This window comes from Ammodytes marinus, assembly GCF_949987685.1.
Source record: "Ammodytes marinus genome assembly, chromosome: 8".
NCBI classification, from domain to species: Eukaryota; Metazoa; Chordata; class Actinopteri; order Uranoscopiformes; family Ammodytidae; genus Ammodytes; species Ammodytes marinus.
Window position 1 is genome coordinate 20,221,645 of NC_137212.1, and position 22,500 is coordinate 20,244,144.

The 22,500-nt window shown below is 41.4% G+C and overlaps 2 protein-coding genes across 3 annotated transcripts in view; one reads left to right on the top strand and one right to left on the bottom strand.

The window, feature by feature from the left end:
* The window catches only part of glis1b (GLIS family zinc finger 1b), an 80,767-nt gene extending 61,222 nt beyond the window's left edge, over window positions 1-19,545 (top strand). For both annotated transcript variants that reach the window (XM_080032927.1, XM_080032928.1), the window contains exons 7-11: window positions 1,627-1,768; window positions 7,932-8,112; window positions 16,751-16,881; window positions 17,711-17,866; window positions 17,969-19,545. In XM_080032927.1, the coding sequence (XP_079889053.1) occupies window positions 1,627-1,768; window positions 7,932-8,112; window positions 16,751-16,881; window positions 17,711-17,866; window positions 17,969-18,105 (747 nt within the window). In that variant the 3' untranslated portion in view covers window positions 18,106-19,545. The remainder of the gene's footprint in view (window positions 1-1,626; window positions 1,769-7,931; window positions 8,113-16,750; window positions 16,882-17,710; window positions 17,867-17,968) is intronic.
* A 241-nt stretch (window positions 19,546-19,786) lies between these two features.
* elovl8b (ELOVL fatty acid elongase 8b) lies at window positions 19,787-22,453 on the bottom strand (the record flags this gene model as incomplete). Its single annotated transcript, XM_080032935.1, has 7 exons — window positions 19,787-19,951; window positions 20,060-20,187; window positions 20,859-20,973; window positions 21,061-21,117; window positions 21,311-21,391; window positions 21,557-21,744; window positions 22,396-22,453. The coding sequence occupies 7 exons, from the start codon at window positions 22,451-22,453 to the stop codon at window positions 19,787-19,789; spliced, it is 792 nt and encodes a 263-aa protein (XP_079889061.1).
* Window positions 22,454-22,500: the final 47 nt, after the last annotated feature.

Below are 22,500 nucleotides of genomic sequence, written 5' to 3' on the forward strand. Positions count from 1 at the left end.
GATGTTGTAGAGGAAAGCAGAGAAAAAAGAGTTTTGGGACGGTTTATGGAAAAGAAGCAGTTCGGTTTTGTAGCTGCAGAGGGAAGTCAGGTGGCTGCATTTAATCATGTGACAAAAAAAAACAGAAACCAACTATTTCATCCTAGTGATGGTCCTTTTACAGATAGAGTTTGGGAAGCAACATCTGACTAATCAGTGTACGTGCTCATCCGCTGTGGCAGGGACAATGTTTATTTCAGTTCTACCCATCAATGATCAAAGGCCACATGTTGGATTTCAAATTTAAAACAACTTAAAAAGGTTATTCACATATTCGTATAGGAATTTTTAACATTTATACAGCTTGCAGAACATTATTAAAAATGATAACTAAACTTCTAATCCAGTTAAGATTTTAAACAAGTATATAATAACCGCCTGTTTGCTGATTTTGGATGCAAGGCTGTGTGTTGAAATCACAACAAGAAGTACCGAACAGCAGGATGTAACTTTGAAAGACTGAAACGGGTAACGTTAGCTTGCTAACATATAACAGTTGAAACCTTTACATTGAAGAATAAAAAATATATGATTGATTTATACTGTATGTTAAACGTGATCAATGTTTGAATGTTTAATTATGTACAGTGGGTGGATTTAATTATGTAAACTGGGTGGATTTTGAATTGCAGTGTTTAGAGTAATTCAATATTCGTACATCATACTTAAGAAACATGTCATCCAGTGCAAACACATCAACAAGCCATTGAAGTGTTTTATTAGTTTGTGGACAACAATGGAGGCCTGTGGCACGGAACAAAACACTAAACTGGCTTTTATAAATAAATAGTAAATCTACTGGAGCAAATCATGTCCACTGCTATTGTTTGTCCAAAGCAGATGCCATTGAGACCTTTGGTTTATTCCCTTTTCTCCAAACAGTGATTCTTGATTTTGGCACAAAATGTAATTTTTCTAATCACCTATTGTCCTGTCCCAGTCCCTGTGTTGAGATTACAGGTTATTTGAAGGTAAGTCTCCTGGGCGAAGGAAAGTCTGTATCTCTGCAACTGTAAGGTTTTATTGCAGAGAACTCCACTGATGTATAAAACAGAGGTCAGCTGTTCCACTGATCCATAAGGCAGATGTCCCACTTCTACGACCGACACAAGTTTACTTAAGTTTAGGTTTTGTGGCGTGTGATGGACTCTCCAGCTGAAATGTGTCTTCAGTTGCCCCCATTACCGTTGGCAGGGACTGAAACAGAAGCAATCTCACGTTGGCTCTGAGTTGGTGCAGTGATCACTTACCCGGAATGTCCAAGGCCAACGCACGACTCAAAAAAGAGTGTATGATCTTCCCTCGGGTTCCCCCTGACTGAGAATGTATTCGCGTCCGCAGAGTTACTGTTTCAAATTAACATTACAATCACATTATTGCGAAAACAGAAAACAAAGCAAAACGCACGCCTCACATAGGGTCCAACCTTTAAAAAAAAGGACAAAACTGTATTTGTGCTTTGTTCTTCGGTTGTGTAATCTTGGAAACTAGCTAGAGTTCTCTTTAAATGACTCAATATCATGACTCATAAAATATATATTTTGTTTTATTATTGTTTTTCTTTTTTTGTGATTTTTTGATCAACAGCTTCGGCCCTGTCCTCACCTGGAGCAGGACATCTTGAGTGACTGTCTGTCCATGCAGCATCTCCAGAGTTCCGCGTCCTCGCAGCACCTCTACAACGGCAAAGACGTTCGTTCCCCTGGAATTGGCCAAGACATCTTCACAGGTGCGCATTGAAAGCCGCTCTATCATCTATCACTCTGATAATGTAGCCTCTTCTCCTTATGAGGTCATTATAGGTAATTTTATACTTCTGTTGGCAACAGCTGCTCTCTGTGTACCTTTCATTGTTGTATCTATTACATTACTGTCAAGCATTCTTCAGAGAAATTACACAGATGAAGGACAATGCAACTCCCGAGCTACCCGTTATAATACATTTATATATTTCTGTATCTTAAATCACAAATCTATATTCTATTATTCATTCCATATTGATTCTTATTTTCTTGTGACTATGGGCCGAATCCACAAAACATTGCGCCGCTTTTGTGTTTGCTAAACCTGTGCAAATCAGAGAAAAAGAGTGTCCCATTCACAAAGGACAATCAAAGGGTAAAATGCACACACACTGCCTGGCCATATATATATATATATTAATGCCACATAAACCATTATCTCAGTTTAATTACTATCTTTCTCTTTCTCTTTCTCTCTGTGTATGTCTCTCCCTCTTTTCACAAATGTTTTCGCTCTATTACAAAGAATTTCACTGGAAAAACCTGTGATATGTGTGTAACAATAAGGGCAGCCGACCTGTGTGGATAATCTGAGTATCAATCTATTCTTTGTGGATATGGCCCTATGTGTTTCAAATGTTAAATTTATACTGATCACAATATAGTATAAGGTGGTTGTGGCATGAAAAAAGAGTAATACCTCTTTCTCATTTGCATTTGGCTTTAATGCTACATGTCATTAGACACCGATGGTAGCACCATCCTCTCTCAGTTGTGCAATTCAAAATGTGAGTGCAAGAGACTGGCAAAGTCTCAAAATATCAATGGCCAAGGGAGTATTTGTTCCAAAACAGAAGAACAGGCCAGCAAGTGAGGTCTGACCGCAAGGAATCCCAACACCTGGCAAAGCAATCACCGAGTCATGGTGGTAATCAGCAGCCATGTCAACATTCCTGCAGATGTATTATGGTAATTTTGTGCTTTCAGGCAGTAAAAAGCATACTTATGGCGCCTTTGGTCAAACATAAACAAATTACACCACTATAATTTATCTTAAATTGCTTATACAGATTTTATATCAACAACTTAGCTGTTGGACTGTATTGGTTTTTTAAAGTTAAAAAGGAAGTAATACAACCTTGTGCTTTTGTTTGTTTGGTTTGTATTTCACAACCGTGCCATGTTAACCTGTCATCTTGTCAGGCCAAGGCTGCAAATACCATTACCATTAGAATGAGCTACAACCTTTTGATTCATCACATGTGGCCTTTAAACTTCCATTCTTCTTCTAATTGATGAATTTGACCGTCAACAAACGTCAACACTACTTTGGAGTTAGAACAAGGGAGAGCTAAATAGATTATCTCAATCTTCAAGACGAGAGAGATGCCCCGCAGCTTCCTCAGTTTATGGACACATGTGTCCTTGTTTTCTGCCTGTAACCCATCCAGGGCTCCCCGTCGCTCGCTGTTATTGTTGCTGGAACTCCAGTGCACCGTTGAAGACTGTGAACGCTCAACTTGTCTTTGAATGTCGAAGCAGGCCTCTGAGTCTAGGCTTATTCCCCTCGGTCTCCCTTTGCCTCTTGAGTTGAGGTTTCTTGCTCTCTTGTTTTAAATGTTTCAGAGCCCAGGGGAGCTTGCTTTTTTCGTGAGCCAATGCCAAAGTGATCAGAGATGTGGTGTTGCTATGGTGGCTGGTATTCCATCTACAGTGCCCAACATCTTTACCATTGTGTCCTTGAGCAAGGCCCTTAACCCCAAACTGCTCAAGGGGCGCTGCACTGTTGCTGACCACTTAACTTAACTTCCCGGAGGCCAAGATGTTGCATCCCACATTTACACTACTTTCACTTGGTTTCAGGTTCAGTGGGATGCGTGGAAGAGGTGGAGCAGGGTGGGCAGCCATCCCATCATTAACACTTATGGTGCAGAAATTGAGTCATGCTTCCAGTCAGAGCTAAGCTTGTTTTACTGTTGGCCGGCTATAAATCTGCTCTCATTTACATGGCTGCAGCGGGATTTGCGAAGAACCCCTCTAGGTTGTATAGAGCCTAATTGGGAGTGTTCCCTGATAAGCCAGAGGAAGGACTCATCCTAGTGTCAATGCAGAGGTTTACCTGCTCCTGCTGAGAGGCTGATATACAGTATACCTCTCCGTCTCCCTCTCACACACAGCTTTCTTCCTGAACTGTGACTAGGAGCCTTTCAGAGTCAATTCACAACATCTTCAGAACATAATCCGCTCTCTCCCTCCACTAAGGAACTAGCGATGAAATTGAGGCAATCACGGCCATTATTTGCCGACTGTTTTTGCCGGTCTGGTAGCAGATGTTGGGGCTAAAGGGGAAAACATTTAAGGTCTGTGATTGATGATTTGGGGGTAATGAATCAAGCTTGTAGCCATTTCAGAGTGCTGTCAGATCAGGGCCTCGGCATGCTTCCACTTGAGAACAGCTGGGCCCTGGAAACAGCAAAAACCAGGAGCACCGATCTTTTCTCTTCCTTTCATCTCCTGCTGTCTTCTCCTCTCGTCGCTGGTTAACTGGGCCAGACAGTCAGCGCGATGCTTTCCTCGCGGATGCTGGGAAAGAAATCAGCCGATAAATGGACAGAGGATGGAAAGAGTACATTTATTGTGTTGGTAAAACCAGTGGAGATGAAGTCTAACACTCTATAATCAAGACATGGGTGTCTACAATGTCTAATTTATGACTGGACATTTAGGGCCGGTTTCGCAGACATGGATTAAGCCTAGTTCTGGAATAAATGGTACTTTCAGTGGACAATCTCCATTCAAAATTCCATTTAGCCCTGGGCTAGGCTTAATCCATGTCTGTGAAACTGGCCCTTAGATTAATATATTTTCACACAAATCTTCGGATTAATCCAGTGGAAACTTGTCAAAAGAACCGATGGAAAGGTCTTTTCTATTACAGTCCACTGGTATGTGCCAAAAAAACAAAAACTGGAAATTGCACTCGAGCAAATATGTCTGAACTCTTGCTAGATCCAGCTTATTAAACAATTAAAAAAAAAAATTACTTCCCATCGACTGCTAAATGAATACTTTTGCATTTAAGGCAGAAATAATATTAGGCCCTGAGAACTTGTGATGGGCATGTTTATTAAAAATTTATAAATACCTCAACGCCCGAAGTTGTTATTTCGCTCGATGCTGAGAAAGCATTTGATCGAGTAGAATGGCGATATCTTTTTGAAGTTCTGCAACAGTTTGGCCTGGGGAACAGGTTTATTTATTGGATTCGACTTCTGTATACCAACCCCCAAGCAAGTGTCCACACAAATAATTCCCGTTCTAAATATTTCACATTATCACGTGGTACTAGACAGGGCTGTCCCCTCTCCCCCTTACTTTTCGCTTTGGCCATAGAGCCCCTCTCCATTGCTTTAAGATCTATCCCCCACTTTCACGGCATTCCTCGTTCTGGCATTGACTTAAAATTGTCTCTCTATGCTGACGACCTTCTTTTGTATATATCGGACCCCCTGACTACTATTCCGCCAATTTTATCATTACTGGAGAGATTTGGCTCTTTCTCAGGTTATAAAGTTAATCTACTTAAAAGTGAATGCTATCCTATAAACACCCTAGCTTTACAACTCCAACAGTCCGATATTCCTTTTAAGCTCAGCCCCTCGGGGTTTAAATATTTAGGGATTAATGTGACCCGCACCTTGCCTTCTCTCTATTCTGCCAATTATGTCCCTTTGGTTACCCAGCTTGGACTAGATTTCAAGCGGTGGAATTCTCTTCCTCTGTCATTGATAGGTAGGATTAATGTGGTAAAAATGAATGTCTTGCCAAGATTTCTTTTTCTTTTTCAGTGCACTCCTTTATTTTTGCCTAAAAAGTTTTTTAAGTCATTGGATGAGACTATTACTTCCTTCTTGTGGGGAGGTAAGACTCCCAGGGTAAAAAAGTCTCTATTGCAAAAATTCACATCTGACGGTGGTCTTGCCTTACCAAATTTTCCTCTATATTATTGGTCAGCGCAAATACATAAATTAATTTATTGGCTTCAATCTCCCGATCTATTATGGTGTAAGCTTGAGACCCAGTCGTGTTTCTCCTCTACACTACCGGCTTTACTCACATCTGCATTGCCCATTAACCCTTCTAGTTTCACTAAGAATCCTATTGTGCTATCTACACTGAGGATTTGGTTCCAATTTAGGCGCCATTTTAAGTTTTCTTCTGCATCCACTCTGATGCCCATAGTGAACAATCATCTATTTCCCCCATCTGTTGGGAATATCTCCTACATCTTATGGCAAAACCGAGGCATTAAAGTTTTTAGAGACCTTTATAAGGACGGCACTTTTGCTACTTTCTCAGACTTGTCTAAAGATTTTAATTTACCTACATCCCATTTATTTATGTATTTTCAAATTAGGCACTGTGCCTCTTCTCTTTTTTCATGTTATCCTTTGCTCTCTATTAACCAGCCATGGGAAGACCTTTTGACCTTAAAACCCCAACAGAAATCACTAATATCTAAGATGTATGACAAACTCATGGCTCTGGAAAATGATTCAGCTGTCAAAAGCAAAAGTGCTTGGGAGAGTGAACTTGGGATAAATCTGACAGATCAATGGTGGGATAAAGCTGTGCATAGTATACGCTCATCTTCTCCTTGTGCCAGGCTGCAGTTTATTCAGTTTAAAGTGTTACATAGAGTCCATTTCACCAAAGCTAGACTGTCTAAAATGTATCCAAATGTTTTGGACCAATGTGACCGATGCCATGCCTCCTCATGTAACTTTAGTCATATGTTTTTTTACTGTCCCAGATTACTTAAATTTTGGACTGACTTTTTTGTGATTTTGTCGGGGGTTCTTGGGGTTCAAATAAGGACAGACCCCTTGATTGCTATATTTGGGACCCCAACAGAACGGCTCCGTGTTGGCTCTTTGCAATCAGAGGTGCTAGCCTTCACTTCCCTTCTGGCACGACGCCGAATCTTTCTAATGTGGAAGTCTCCCAATCCCCCATCCATATCGGTCTGGCTCAAGGACGTTATGTTCTTTATTAGATTAGAAAAAATAACCCTGTCGGTAAAAGGCTGCTCCACTAAATTTACAAAAAAATGGAATTCTTTTATATCTTACTTTAACTCATTATCAGCCCTGCCCCAAGACTAATCCCCCTGCCCCTTTTTTTTTTTTTTTTTTTTTTTTTTAACTATCTCTCTCTCATTACTTTCTTTGAACTATTTATTTTGTGTTATAAATTTGATATTTTGATATTTGTATAATCTATGCTTATTTTCATTGTTAAAATTTGCAATGTATACTCATGACGAGACAATTGTTCCTTGTGGGTGTTTTTGTTGTGTTTATAAAAAGAAAAAACCCAATAAAAATATGAAGAAAAAAAAAAAAAATTAATAAATAACATTATAATAAAAACTCTCAGTTGAAGTCCTAGTTTGCAGTGCATTCTAAATCTGTGTTTAAATGCTGTCCACAGATGCATCTGGCTTCAGTAGAAAATAACCTCCCCCCTACAGACCACTGTGTCAACAAAATGTTAATCAAATATGATTTAGAAATGCTCAATGATTGAATAGTGGAAGACATATTGGACATTTTGGAACGGAGTCAAGAACTGTTATTTTCTCTTTTTTTCTGCACATTTCCAGTTGTGTGTGAGAAGTTTAAAGAAAACGACACAGTCCAATGTGCATGGTGACGTGCACATGCAGAAATACATAACTTAACCGCGTGATCACAACGTCATAACCGTGAGCGTTGGCATGCAACACATACACACACAGCAGAGGCTATCCAGTAACCTTACTTCCCCCTTTTAAATTCCGCCTACTGTTTAAAGTCACTGTTCAAACACATGTAACATTTTAGTTCATTATTGTGTATTAAGAACAAACAGCTGCAAGGACAAACAAGGCCAATCCCCGTGGCAGCAGAAACAATGTACCCTAAATTACAAACAGCGCAAACACAGAACATTTCATTTTTACAAAGCTCTCTGATTGGATGAGGGGTTGTCAAAACAAATTCCCGTTGCCATGAAATAGCTTATAATTTGCTTGAAGGAAATGTGGAGCACACAGGGCCCTGGAGTTTATTTAGCACGTTTACTGGATTAGCTTTGTTTGTCTTTCAGGCCTGTACACTGGCTCCAGCACCCCCCATCACAGCGCCACAGTGGAGCTCCTCTCCCCTACCTCTAACCCCACCTCTGCCTCCACTGTCGACCTGCCCTCTCGGCAACACCGACTGGAACGGGACCTCGGCAGCCCTCACCACCTGTCCCCAATGGCTGCCATGGACGGCACCAGAGACGGGTGAGTCCTCCATGGATGTGTTCAGCTGTTGAGACGTGTCATACAGGCAACTATAAATGTGTCAGAAGGTCGGGAAATAGAAACATTTAAACAATAGATAAATTAGTGGAACATTCTACCAACGGTAATGTAAGGCTTTGTCACAGCACTGTCACAGTATAACGTTCTTCTGATCTGGCATCTGCAGTTAACTCAAATATGTGAGGTAAAGTCATGTGACATCACAGTCTGATAAGGTCAACTTTTTCTAACTGAAGTCAGCAAAAAATACTCTCATTGGATAAAGATGAAGAACAACAACATCTTCACTTGGAAAAAGGCCCCGAATGACAAAACATTTACCATTTTCAACCTTTTCATGACATTTGAGTATCCAGAGAACTGTACAAACAAACCCGGGTCAGTTGAACTTTCTTCCTCTATTAATCATGCTGCTGATAGTATTATAATCCTCACTTGCCCCACTGTGTTTCCATTGTTATTCACCTATTTATCATCCTGAATCAAGGCCGAGCCACAGGGAGAACCCACTTAGATCATGTTGGGATAAGCCTCTCGGTCCTGCTGATAAACCCATTTGGCGTTTTGCACTGGAAACAAAGTCCATCCTAGACATCCCTCAGGGGAAGAAGGGGTTGTGCCGGTCATCACAGGGTCAACGTGACACATCCTCAGCTCTATATCTGGCACCTGAACCAGTGTTCATAAGGTCCCCTATCTCCACTGGATACGACAGCATCAGCGCGATGACCAAACCGCTTGGCCGGACACGATTCTCGCTCATTAACGAGGGTTAACTGCCACGACAGTGTGATAGGATCATTGTTTGGTGTTTATGTTGTGAGCTGTTTTACAAGGCATCATCTCCTGCCTTAGACACTTGATTTGTTGAGACATGATCATACAACAGATACAAAAAAACTGCATTAGATAATAGATAACTGTGTACACAAGATGAACTGTAGATACTTTTAAAGAGAAAGTAACAAAACTGAGGACAATTAAGCATGATTTAGTGTGCCAGTATTGTTACATCTTTGGCAAAGAAGAAAATTACTAATTTCGGTCCAATTTTCTTGTAAATAATCATGAAGAAATGAATTGAGTGTAGTGACAATATATTCATTTCTGCTTTCAGAAAGCTGTCTTACTGTAAATACCAGAGAGTATGCAAATATGCATGTCAAAACCTGCAGCTGTCTTGTTCAAGGACATTTCAGAAGTGGATAACCCTTTCATGTCACTGCGTTGTGTGTGTGTGTGTGTGTGTGTGTGTGTGTGGTGCAGCATGTTTCCTATTAGTGTCGATGATTTCCCCAGAGAGCCGGCAGAGGAGAGTTACAGAGCCTGAGTGTCGTCAGGAGGCACAGTGTGTACTGTATTAAACAATGTGCCGAAAACGAGGGAGGTAGAAAAAGGAAAACAGCCTTTTACAGTTTAATAACATTGAGAAAGAGTGGATGGAATCAGGCGTCATAAACCCAGTGTTACAACAGTGATTGTGTTACGTAAACATGCTTTCTTTTAACCCTGTGGTCCGCTCTTTGGGTGTGTGTGTGTATATGCACATTTATGGGAGTATATACAGCATAGGCGTATGACAGAATGAGGTTTGATGGCTTTCTTACTCTTAAGAGCTGCTCATGCATCTGTACCCATGTATGTCTCTGTGTGCGGGAGTATGTGTGAGTGAGAGGAGTTTACATATAGTAATCCAGGAAGCACACATGATTGCGTGTGATTGGGGTGTGAGGCACAGCAGACTTCCAGCACAAACAGTGCAGCGGGCCCGGCACGGTGAAACCGCCTGGATGTAAACGCCCGAGCCGTCCTCACAGACGTTGGCTCGGCCTGGAAGCATCTGGAAGGTGATGTGTTGTTTCAAGCCGTGAAAGCAAGAGAAGAAAGCTGTCAAGATGACCTTGCGGTTTCAGTGCCTCTTTCTCGGCGGCATGCACAATTACCAGCACGAGGAGAGGAATGGAAAGTGAAAGGGACCTGAGTAGGGGATGCTGTAACAGCGGTTACACAGGCAGGGTGACATATTGGATGTGAGACCTCGGTTTGTTCCTTTGGCTGCTTGATGAGGGACATCTGAACAGTGTGTGTGTGTGTGTGTGTGTGTGTGTGTGACTGTGTGTGACTGTGAGTGGTTCGAGGGGGAGAATACCCTTTTCCCTTACATATGTAACTTAAGTGCCTATCATGCAATAAAAGTAATCTCTTGAGTTCATGTTGCCTCCCAAACTTAAGCTCCTACAGACTTTTGACGTGATGACAATGCTGCCTTAAAATTGCAGCAATTTCCAAATTTACAGATTTAATCAAATCAAGATGTTTGACCTAAAAGCACTTATAAATACACACCCCCACACACACACACACACATACACACACACACACACCTATATTCACACAAACACTGTAGTGCCCTATCACACGGTATGGACACAGGGTGGGGTGGAGGAGTCAAATAGGTGGGTTGTGGCAGGGACCTACGGTGCAGCTAACCGGGCATGAAACGTCTACTCACATTTGCCTGAAGATGGAGCATTTGATTTACATGTTTAAAGCCTTGAGTATGTAGGCTGCTGCCAAAGTCAATATCAGCGCCGCACTTGTTTTTCCCAAACGGTTTAGCAGGACATTAAACATTTTGACAAAATTATCAAACCAACCTGCCTCTAGTGTGGCAGCCTCTGACCTCATAGCTAAATGTGTGTTTATTCTGGCCCAAATGGGCCATTTAGACTCATTTTACTTTGTAAATACTAGTGTCATTTTTCTGAAGCTAATATTAAAATATGCCAGTTAAAATACATTTGGTGATCGGCGTGGCACGAGTATGTGAGTGAGTGTGTGTGTGTGTGTGTGTGTGTGTGTGTGTGTGTGTGTGTGTGTGTGTGTGTGTGTGTGTGTGTGTGTGTGTGTGTGTGTGTGTGTGTGTGTGTGTGTGTGTGTGTGTAGGGCCTCTCATAGAGATGGCTGTTCCACCATGGCGGCCTGTGCTCACAGAGAGATGGGTGGTAAATGTTGTCATTCACTGCTTCAGCCATATGTGGTTATATAATTGCGGAGGGGAGAATCCACTGCCTTTACCTGCGCATATTGATATTAGAGCCCCTCTGCAAATATTAGTGTGAGGTGGTTTGATACCTCAGCAGTGATTGACGCAAGCTAATTGAATTAGAGTGGCGGCAGAGACGGCACAGAGCTGCATTAAGAGTTCCTGCTCTGAAGGGGGATGTTCATGGCTCGTAACTCTACACCTTCCGTCTTCCAGCCATTATCATTCTACAACGATCCAGAAAATGAGTATCCATCTCGCAGCCCAAACAAAAACATATTTTGAGATTTCTTGCTCATGGCAGCATGTGGCCAGTCACTCATTTTTTTTGTGCTTTTCTTAATGTGTAGTCTTCAATCAACCTGTCTACACAAACGGTTAACTCCCTGAAAAAGATTCAGATGAATTACTGTAAATATTCCTCAAAGAATGATGGTGATTAAGGAAGGATCCTTTTGTGATTAGGACATTCATCTCTCCGGGACTGACAGAGTTTTCAGGGGGGGCCCCAAAAATACCCGAGCCCTGGCTGTGCTCTTCACACTGGGGCCTGCGGGGCTGGCTTAGCTTTAGCTTAGCTTTTAGTCAGGATTCTATAGTCTGTCTCTGAAGCACAGCTTTAGCTTGCTAACCAGAACCAGAAGCGTTCCCACCAGTCTGTGCCAAAGAAGCCACCCCTCATCCATCAGAGGGGCTTAATGTTGGGCTACAAAGGGCGGAGATGAGAGGGGGAGGCCGAGTGTTTGTGGAGAATGCAGGGCTTGTGGAGGACAGGGTCTGATCCCCACTCCCTAGTGGGACAGTTAGCCGCAGGTGAAGCAAGACGAACGAGGAGCAGAGCAGGACCGCTCATGAATCTTCAGGTTTCTTTCCACCTCATCACGCCTCAGTAAGAAGAGCCAGAACTACTTCCCTTTAACGCAACAAGAGTGCCTCAACTTAGTGTAATATTTGTGCACAACATATTTTGATTTTTAAGATCTGAGTTTTTTCGCTGGACCCCACGTAATTCCCAGAATGACACACAAACTTCACTGTGACTTTACTGAGCTACTCAGGTTGACATGAGCTATGCTATTTGAGAAAAGAGTGGGAAAGGGTATCCGCAGGGCCTTTAAAGCGTTAAAAAAGCATCACATTTAATATTCTCTAAATTAAGCTTTAAAAGTATTGAATTTCACCGACAAAGTATTGAACTTCCCTTTCAAAGGTCTGAAACTACCTCAGAATGCGTCAACATTTCCATTATATTCTTCTTACTTTTGTAAGGATCGCTTTGGCGTTAAATTAAATTGTAAGTGGCATTAAAAAGGTATTATGTCTTAAATTTAACTTGGATATCCTTGGTGGGGTCTCCTACACCATCTAGTTTATATATTTGCAAAAGGTTTGTATTGACATCTTCCCCCAACACTATCCTTCCTCACACAGTGGCCATATTACTCTGCTGCTATAGACTGCACACAAGGGTATTTTACATAGCTGTCCATGCTCTCCTTAACCTTTCCACCTTCAAAAGTATTTATTAAACTGAAGTCCATCAATCTTATAGCCTCACCTGCACAATCCTCTCCAACTCTGCCTTCAGGTATCAGCAGGTCAATGGTCAAAACACTCCCTCATTGCAGTGGGACAGGCTGACAGTGGCTGACTGGAAAAAGTGCAGGAGTGAGTAGTAGTGCAGGATGGTCAGCGAAGATGAATATCTGGCCAGAGATTAATGTGGCATATGAAAGATTCTCCTCATACCTTGAGCCTGGGCAGCTAGCATGATAGAGACTGGCGGGAGCAGGGCAGCTGGCAGTGATTAACTTATGATTCACATTAGCTGCACATAGAGGCAGCTTGTAAAAATATGAACAGTATAACTGTTTCCTGAGTTTGTGCTGACAGCAGCTCTTAGGGGAATGCTGCTCTCTGTAGGAACACATGGCCACGCAACTGGGCCCGTGCCAACCTGTGGATTAGCCACGCTCGCAAACAACTAGCCCCATCCAGAGCTGGACTTACACGAGGTGCCACACACGCTTCCTCAATTTTGTCGAGGTAGACACGGAGGTCAAGTGCAGGCCCATATATGGTCAAGCACTTAAATTTGATACCCAGATGAACATGTTGATGAGTAGAAAGCCCTCTAATGTGGAACAATTCTCCTGCCAGCTGTTAGTCCCCAAGGCATCAGTCCTGATACTTAAAAATGTCAAGTTGTATTAATCTGTTAATCCTTCCTTCCAAAATCCCTCCCTTTTCTGTGTTTAAAGAATTGGCAGTGGTGTAGGGAATGTTTAGATCTCCTTGTTATATTACTCAATTTGGTTTCTACTACCAATGTTCTCTCTAAAATGTAGAGGAGTAGAAATATAAAGTTGCGTACAATTGAAGTACCAAAAGTAAAGTCCCTCAAAATGACTGTTGATAAAGGCTTAAACTACAGCAAATCAATGCTAAATCAAGTCACCATTGGCAGGAATGTGCCACAGATTCTCGTGCTTTCTTTTTGACATCATTCGCCCTCTGCCAAAATGCCCTGCTCAAAGCCACTGCCAGCTACTGAGTGCTGGGTGGGACGTCCCCCACGCACAGAGCATTGGGTCACATAATATGATTCAGCCAGGCCAGCAGTGAGCAGTCATCTGAGGGCTCCAACAACACTCTGTCTTCACATTCATATAGCGCTTAGTGCAAACCATATGCTTCCAAGGCATAGTGGCACACAGTAACACAGCAGCAGTTTATGTGATGGCATTCCTGATATGCAGTCATGAGAGAGCACTAAGTAGCTGCGGAATATTTTTTGTTTAGTTATTGGCCGGCTCTGTCTTTTAAAGGCAGGCCTGTTGGCTATCAGTCTGCATTTGGACCAGATTGTTGTTCTATTAAGTTAATATCAAGTGTACAAATATTAAGTTGTTAAAATCGCTTGTCATTTTGAGTTTCTTGTTTACTTTCAGATTTAACATTTAAGGGTCTGAATAAATACCAGACATGGTTCTTACTGCCTCTGGGTGAATTAATTAAAGTGATCTTATGAAGGTGCGGAACAAGACACTCATTAAATAAATCCCTTTTAACATAAAGATTGGTATGGTTTAGATGGCTCTAACAAAAACCCACCTACCAGTATCTCTTTATCTGTACAGGTCACTAATTAATATCTTGTTTTAGATATGCACAACCTGTTTGTATGGATGATCAAATCATTTACAAGCATTAGAAGTGCTGGTTGGATGATTATTTTAAACTTTGGAGAGAGCCAGTCTAGCATTTTCCCCTTCTTTTGGACTTTGTGCTAAGCTAAGCTATCTGTCTCCCCCTTTAACAGATCGCACAGACATGGGACTGGAGCGATATCAATTTTCCCATTAAATTCTGAGCAAGACATTAACTAAGAATGATCAAACTAGTCATCTTGTGGTATTCAATTCAGGCCTGGCCGGAAATGTCACTCGGTGCGACCCAGCGAGAACGCTTTGGTGACTTTTATGTACTTTCAAACAGGCTTTGAGCCCCTCAGTCAGAGGTTTTAAATTTCTGCTAATGTTTGTACAACTTTGATTTTCAGTTGGAATTCCCCACTAAAATGCATGATGTGACTCTCCAAATATTTAGAAATTCTTTGATGTGAACAAAAATGAAAGACAAATAACCGTCATGATAACAGAGTTATTTTCAAGTTAGATGATATGATGTTGTAATAGAACTTTTTTTCAGAATGTTTTTGAGGTTGAACTAATTCAACTGTGACACCAAATAGTGGAATTACTAATAAGCTGTTATGATCGTAACATTTCACCATTTTATTTCTCTTCTTTGATCTCCAAATTGTGGTTTTCCCAGCGCACAGTGTAAAAATAAGACGCTAAGACTGAAGCGAACCCTGCAGTACAGTCCATTTTAAAAGTATTTGGGGATTAGGGTTCTAATTGGTGTGAATGCTGAAAGCATTCACAGCATTGATATTCTGCGTATTTATTCCGTATTATTATTCCGCCATATTCACAACATGCTTCATTCCACAAACTTGGTTCAAACATCTCCATATTCAGCCCATTTTCCACATGCTTGCTTTCATTCAAAATTTTCAAAAAAATTAATAACTTTATAATTAATAAACAATTTAACCAAAATTATGAAATGTTTAAAATCGCATCTCCTCACTTAAAATTCATCCGACAAACTTGATTCAAGTATCTAAATGTTCAGCATAGTTCAGACAACAATTGTTAGTGAACAGTTTTTTCATAATATTCATAACTTCAAAGAAAATTAACCATTTATGAAATTAATGTTTCATACAAAATTATGATTCCTCCTACTCGTTCATACTTCAACGTAGAAACTCCATTCAAGGTTTTTCATGTTCGTCTTGCACAGGAGCACATTTCCATAATTCACAATTTTTTCATAAAATGCATAACTTCAGAGATAATTACAGGTTTATTACACCAAAAATCTGCATAGGGAATGAATGAGGAAATCGGCGAAACGCAAAGCTGGAGCTAAAAAATGTTAGAATGTAGAGTGCAGGTAAACTTTGCACACATGTCAATCATGACTCAAAGATGACCTCATATGATTGTAGAGAACCAAAGGTTGGCGGTTCAAATCCCGGTTAACGCAAAATTTTAGACTTACACAGATTTTCTTCTAACTTTGCTCAGATGTTGATTATGACTCAATTATGACCTCAGATGAGTTTAGAAAGAAAAATAATTAATTCATAATTTCAGCTAGAAAGTCCATTCAAACTTCCAAATATTCCAAATTTTTCATACATTGTATTATTCAACCATTCTGTTCATTCAGATATATTCATCCTTCGTTCTTCATCAACATTCAGCAGTGAAGCTTATTCAACATCAGCTTCAGCTCAGCAGCGCAGCATTCACACCGCAATTTCTTCAGGAATTGCATTTCTAGTTGGGATTTGAGATTGCTCTATCAAATGACAAACGCATCCAATAGCATGGACAAACAAATGTTCGATATCCACAAATATAGGCCAGCGTGGAAATCTCAGTTGCTCTCCAGGATGTTGGAAGTCCACCGAGTCACAAACATGTCAACCTAATTTTCTCTTCAGAAAAGTCATGAATGTAAACAGTATTGTGCTTTCTTCTCTCTGGGCCACAACGCTCGGGGTTACTGCAATAGTGGGCAGTGTGTGTGTGTGTGTGTGTGTGTGTGTGTGTGTGTGTGTGTGTGTGGGTGGGTTGGTTTCACTTGAATGCACACTCTGCTGTTTGTTGACTTAAGATCATAATATGTGGTAGGAGGACGATTACGTGTGGCGAGCCCGAGTTTCCACACGCCTGGAATGTTTCTTCTTCTGTGTGTTTAGGATCGCTAACTGCTCCGCGGAGTTTGTCGGATCATGTGGTTAGCGGGGTCGGCATGGAGCTCCGGCTTTGATCAGGATGTCACAATGCATGAAGCGCTTTTCTGTTTTTGCTTTTTATTGAGAAATTATTAACACTGTATATATAAAAAAAAGGATGAATAATAGATGGAGAGGTTAACATGTATATACACTATATATATATTCACCCATGCTTTCTGTGTCTCCTCCAGGGTGTCTGGCCCCCTCCTGTCTCCGGGGATGAAGGGGACAGGGACTCCACCTCCTCCTCTGGAGAAGCAGCATGTCCACCCTCACCACAAGCCCTACTCTCACTATCACCACCATCAGTCTGCCAACGACGGTAAGGCCGGCCCAGAGACATCTGGCTGAATGAAACGTCTCTTGTTTCAGGAAATCTGTTTTTGACTTGAATTTGAAAATGTACATTGGCGTTTCAATTTAATATCATGACATTTCTTCATGTCACAGGTGGTCCACATGTAGCCCAAGAGTGTTACTCTTGAAACGCTTCCTATGAGAGAATTTACAAGTTCAGGTCACTTGAATATACATAAGAACCGCTCTCTGTACCAGCAAACCCACATGAAAGGCCTCAAAGAGAGGAAGTTGTCTCTCAGAGCAGCGATACTGCCCCGTGGCTCTGTCAAAGCGTTTTTAGGACGGAGCGAGATTAGAGTCGTAGAGACGGAGTGGGGAAAACCACATGCCGGAAGCCTTTTCCCTGCGCTGAATTAGCCAACAAAATGCTGGCTCATGTATTCAGCTGTCTTTCAGCGCCCTAACATGGCAGGCCGAGCTGTCACTCCAGAGCCTTTTTCCTAATGCCTTAAACACTGTTTTCCCTGTAAAGATCTACACATGGTCGTCTCACTAACCGCGCTGTGGTCAGGGAGTTGCGTAAAAGCGCTCCAGGAAAAGGCTGCTATCCCATTATCGTGACTCCTGCGGTCGAACAAACTGAGACGACGGGGACAAACGTTACACTATGGGACTGGCACCGTTAGCTTGAGCACAAATATAGCATTGTCATAATTTGAGATCCGTATCGAATTTCGTCTGGATAAAGCAGACGTTTACTGACCTTCGAAACAATAGACACTGGTGGTGTCTGACTGCTATTTTTCTCATCTCTCTCTCCATTTCCTCTCATATCCTCCCTCATTTCCTAGAATACCAAGGCAGCTTTCAGAGCTGCTTCCATTTTGGAGACTCTTACAGGATGGAGCAGGCGGTCGGTGGCGTCCACATCCCAGGAGATTCTCACGCCTACACTTCCCACCAGCCCAATGGCTTCCACATGTCAACTAGCAACAATGGCACTACAGGTGAGGACATTTTAACCAGGAGCCTTTATGACAGTATGGTGAAAGAACCTCTAAATGACTGAATGGAGTTTAATGTTGAACTGTCCTTCTCTTGTGCTCCAGGCTTCAGCTTGAGCCAGGAGCTGCAAGGTGGCGCAGGGTGCCAGTTCTCCTCCAGCCCAGAGGAGAGCATCTTCTTCCAGGTTGGCAGCTTCGACCGCAGCCTGAGCCACATGTCCTCCGTCTACACAGAGACATAGAGCAGCACTGTGGCAGGGCACGCTTCACCACACCTACAGTACGTCACCAGTCTGCAGTCCAACTCCTACCGCAGCCATCTTATCGCATTTGGATCATCTCTTCTTCACTTGCATACAAGATATGGGTCACACAGCAAATCAGAATAATTTATAGCTCATTTTGACCTAGAATAGCTGCCAGATGGAGAGGATATCAGCTACATGAAACAGGCATAACAATGTCTGTTTAACATACTGCAATGGGATGAACTCCTTACCTGAAACTATCTGAATGGTCAAGATGCAAATTAAACTTGTCTAACAGTACATGTAGGTAAGGATAGTGGTTCCCAACCTTTTGGGTTGCACATTTGTTCAAATTGTGACCTGTTTCACCTAAAAAAAGGGATTTATTTTTGTTGTCTTATTTGAATGAGTTTTCACAGGAAAAACACACTGTTCAGTAATTCATGAGAAGGAGAAATAAAAATATGTGAGTTATTTCTATTTAAATGTTATAAAAGCCGATTCGACAAATGTTCAATTCAATTGCTGTGAGGAGTATTTCTCAGCCTGTCCTCTGTGGAAGTGAAAGGAGCTTTCTAAAGTTTGATGAATGACCCCAGTGATTTCACAGTGGTGTCATCAGGGTAAGCTCAAATTTGTCTGGAGACTTTAAACCTGAAAGCCTGTGGAGTTTCTGAAATGTAGGCATTTACCAGGCAGGGAGGGTCTGATGGAAGACATGCAGTTGCATTATGGGGAATGTAGGATGACCCACACTAGAAACTAAACATCACGATGTCTCAACCTCTACTTCATCGATTTTGATCATTCTGTTTTTGCATCTGGCTTATGCAAGTCCTCCAAGGCCCCCTTAATTGTCTTGTGAGTTGCGACCTCTTCTCATTTGCCTACTGATTTTGTTTGCTCCCCCCCCACCCGAACCCACAGGTTGGGGACCACTGGGTTAGAATTCATATACATACTTAAGAGGAAGGATTTACAAAACATCAATAATTTCAAATAAATACAAATAATAAAGTAATAAATACATGACATGGAAGTATCCTTTTCCTGTTAATGTAGTTAAGTGAAAGCTGATTAATTGAAAACACGCCCTTCAGTCATTCATAGATCAACACTTTATTTTCTTAAGTTGTGAATTGTGAAAGTACTCTCCAATGGAAATAAAAAGCCTACTCCTTCCTCTTCATGTTTTTTCTCTCTCTAATCTACTACTTTCAGTCTATTTAAGACTATGGTGTAGATAAGAATATATCATTTTGTCGTGTGTGGAAAAAAACGTGTTTGCTTTTCCATATTTTGGTAAGTGTTTTGGTTTTTTGCTTTTTGCTTTTATCTCCGGAGGAGGGTTTTAACTCATTCATTCTGCAATAATGAGGAGAAACCAACCTACTTTATTATTATGTGTATAAAATGTACAGTTTGTTTACAACAATCGTTTTAATGGTTTGTCATTTCTCAATTTAAAAAATAAATAATTCAATGATAACACATTGTCTGGTGTATTTGACACTTTATATAAAATTAAAATTAAAAAATTACAGAAAGTTCATTTAAGTTTGGCTTGAGACCTCGACTGGCCGCTGAGCGAAAAGACTCCAGTGTGGGTGTGTTGTTCCCTCTAGTGGCCACAGGAGAGTACTGCAAACACAACTTAGGCTCCTGTCCTAAAGCCTCATTTCTGCTTCTTCTTGTTGAGGTAGCTCTGATAATAGAAGTTGCTGAAGAGCACAATGAGGGTGACGCAGTAGCCAAACACCACCACGTTCATGGCGTCGGGGAAGTCGCACTCTGTGAACAGGTTGTAGCCCGTGTGTACGAGGAACAGCAGGAACTGCAGCTGTGAGATTTGCAGGCAGGGTAAAATTCAGACCAGCATGCTTCAAAAACACATTTGAACGGACAACAACGACAATTCTTTTCTACAGAGATCAGGAAAGCTGCTCACCAGCTGCAGAGATGTGAGATATCGCTTCCACCACAGGTACTTCTGCATGTGTGGGCCGATGGCAGCCAGGCCGTAGTACGAATACATCACGATATGGACAAAGGTGTTTGCCAGGCCAATGAAGAATGCTGCGAGATGTGGCACAAACAAGGGAATCTTTCATTCATACATTCATATTAGCAGTAAGAAACAGGCTTTTGGATTTTTTTAAGAGAAAACTTTTTTTTTCTCCAAAAAGGTAAGGACAATTGTTATTAGTGTTTAAGACCACATAACAACATATCACTATAATGATGGCGAACTGAGAATGAGCAATACAAAGGACTTTTTTTCTTGGAATGAAAGCTTATGTTCATTTGTAGAGTCAGTTGGACATAGTTTCCACTTGTACATACATACATAAACATACCATTACATCCATCTCTGACTGATGTTTCTAAAAAGGTCATGGTCTGAAGATCTGGGGGGCAAAATTCAACGCCTAATATGTTTGGAGTGATAATGCGAAAAGTAATTAATATACCAGCAAAAATGTGTTCAGGAATCTTTTTTCCTTTTAGTTATCAAACTCATGTTTAGTGTCTTGCTGAATGGGCTTTTTTCTGGGAGTGAAAAAAAAATGTCTATGACCGTGAATGTTGGATTGATTCAATATCAGTAACCTTACCTATTTAGGAACACGTCACCAAGTGGAAAAGCCTTACTGATTTATGTGTGTTTAATAGTTTTTGGTTTTGATATACAGCCCTATCTGTATCATTGTAGCGCCTTCAGTAAATCACTATAAAAGCTGACTTACACTGTCCACCGGCCACGTACTTGACTCCCGCCCACCAGTTGAAGATCATGGTGGCGTGATGGTAAACATGAAGGAAGGTCACCTGACTGTCCTTCTTCCTCAGGATGAAGAAGAGCTGCTCGTGAAAGGGGAAGATACAGTATCAGCTCTCTGCATTACAACACCTCAACTGATGCTTCATATGAACAAATACAGTAGGTACCGTGTCACTGAGCTCTATGACTTTGGAGAAGAAAAACCACCAGCAGACTCGGGCCATCTGGAGATGTAAACGATGAAGAATATATTTTTTTTTTACATATTATCATTCTAATAACTGTATTTTAACTTTTAGAGAGCACTGTCAGCTGTCTGGTGGCCTGGTGGGATATTTTTACTGTAAATCATGTTGCCATATTTTTGCACTGGTACATCAAGTTGTCTTAATGTATGAAATCAGAACACTTGCTTACCCTCAGTGCCAGCGGGCTGGTGCTGTAATCTACAGGCTGACAGAGGTAGCTGTAGTTTGAGAGCCAGGATGTGACCAGGAACTGATGGGTATTCATACAGATAATTATTAATACGACACACCACCAAAAAACACAGAAAAAATACAGAACTTCTCTATGAAGAAGCAACAACTATAGGTAAATAGAGGGAACGTTTGCTGTGCTCAAGACTGATTTGGTTTTCAATTAAAAGCAGCGCATACAAACCTCATGGAACATGTAGGCTGACAGGCCGACCATGGCAAAGTTGTAAACAATGAGAAAGACTTTGAGGTCAACGGGCTGTCTGTGTTTCATCAGACGAGGGCCAGCCCAGACCACACACAGGTAAAGCAGGAAGATGATGGACACCGGGACGGGGGAGTAGACCAGCAGCCACGGGTCAGTCCTCTTGTCTGAAACATAACACAACTCTGTGTCTGGGACTTCAAGGCATCATTAAGTTAACACAATGATATATATATTATACATTGACAAATCCCGGACAAGAGTAGAGTTAAAGCACAGTTTTGATTGTAGTCCGCACAGGAAACACCATGTTACAGTTTCTCTCTATATGTGTGCAGCTTTGTGAATGTAAATTGTATTGTAGGGAATTTTATAAAATATTTTACTATACATTTGCACTTGAACTGTTTTTTTGTCCAATAATGAAAAAGGGACCTCCCTGGTCCACCACTGGTAACAACATAATACAAATCAGAAAATCATGTGACAAGCAACAAAAGCAGTCATTGTGAAGCTGGGAGCACATCTGCAGCTCCCAACTCCCACACACTGAACACACACTGAACACACACACACACACACACACACACACACACACACACACACACACACACACACACACACACACACACACACACACACACACACACACACACACACACACACACACACACATTATAGGCGTGTGATTTTCGACTGGGAATCTACTACTGCAAGAACAGATATTTATTTCTTTTTTTCAAAGTAGTTTGCTGGAAGACTAAAGCAAAACTAAATGTAAGAAGGCCCTATATGGGGTTGGGGGTGGTCGATCATACCTCCGTTGTCCACTATCCTCTGGTGCACAGATAGGACGCTTTGCCACAAAGAAGTCATCTGCAAAAATAAAGAAAGTGAATGATCCAAAGTAGAAAAACACTGCA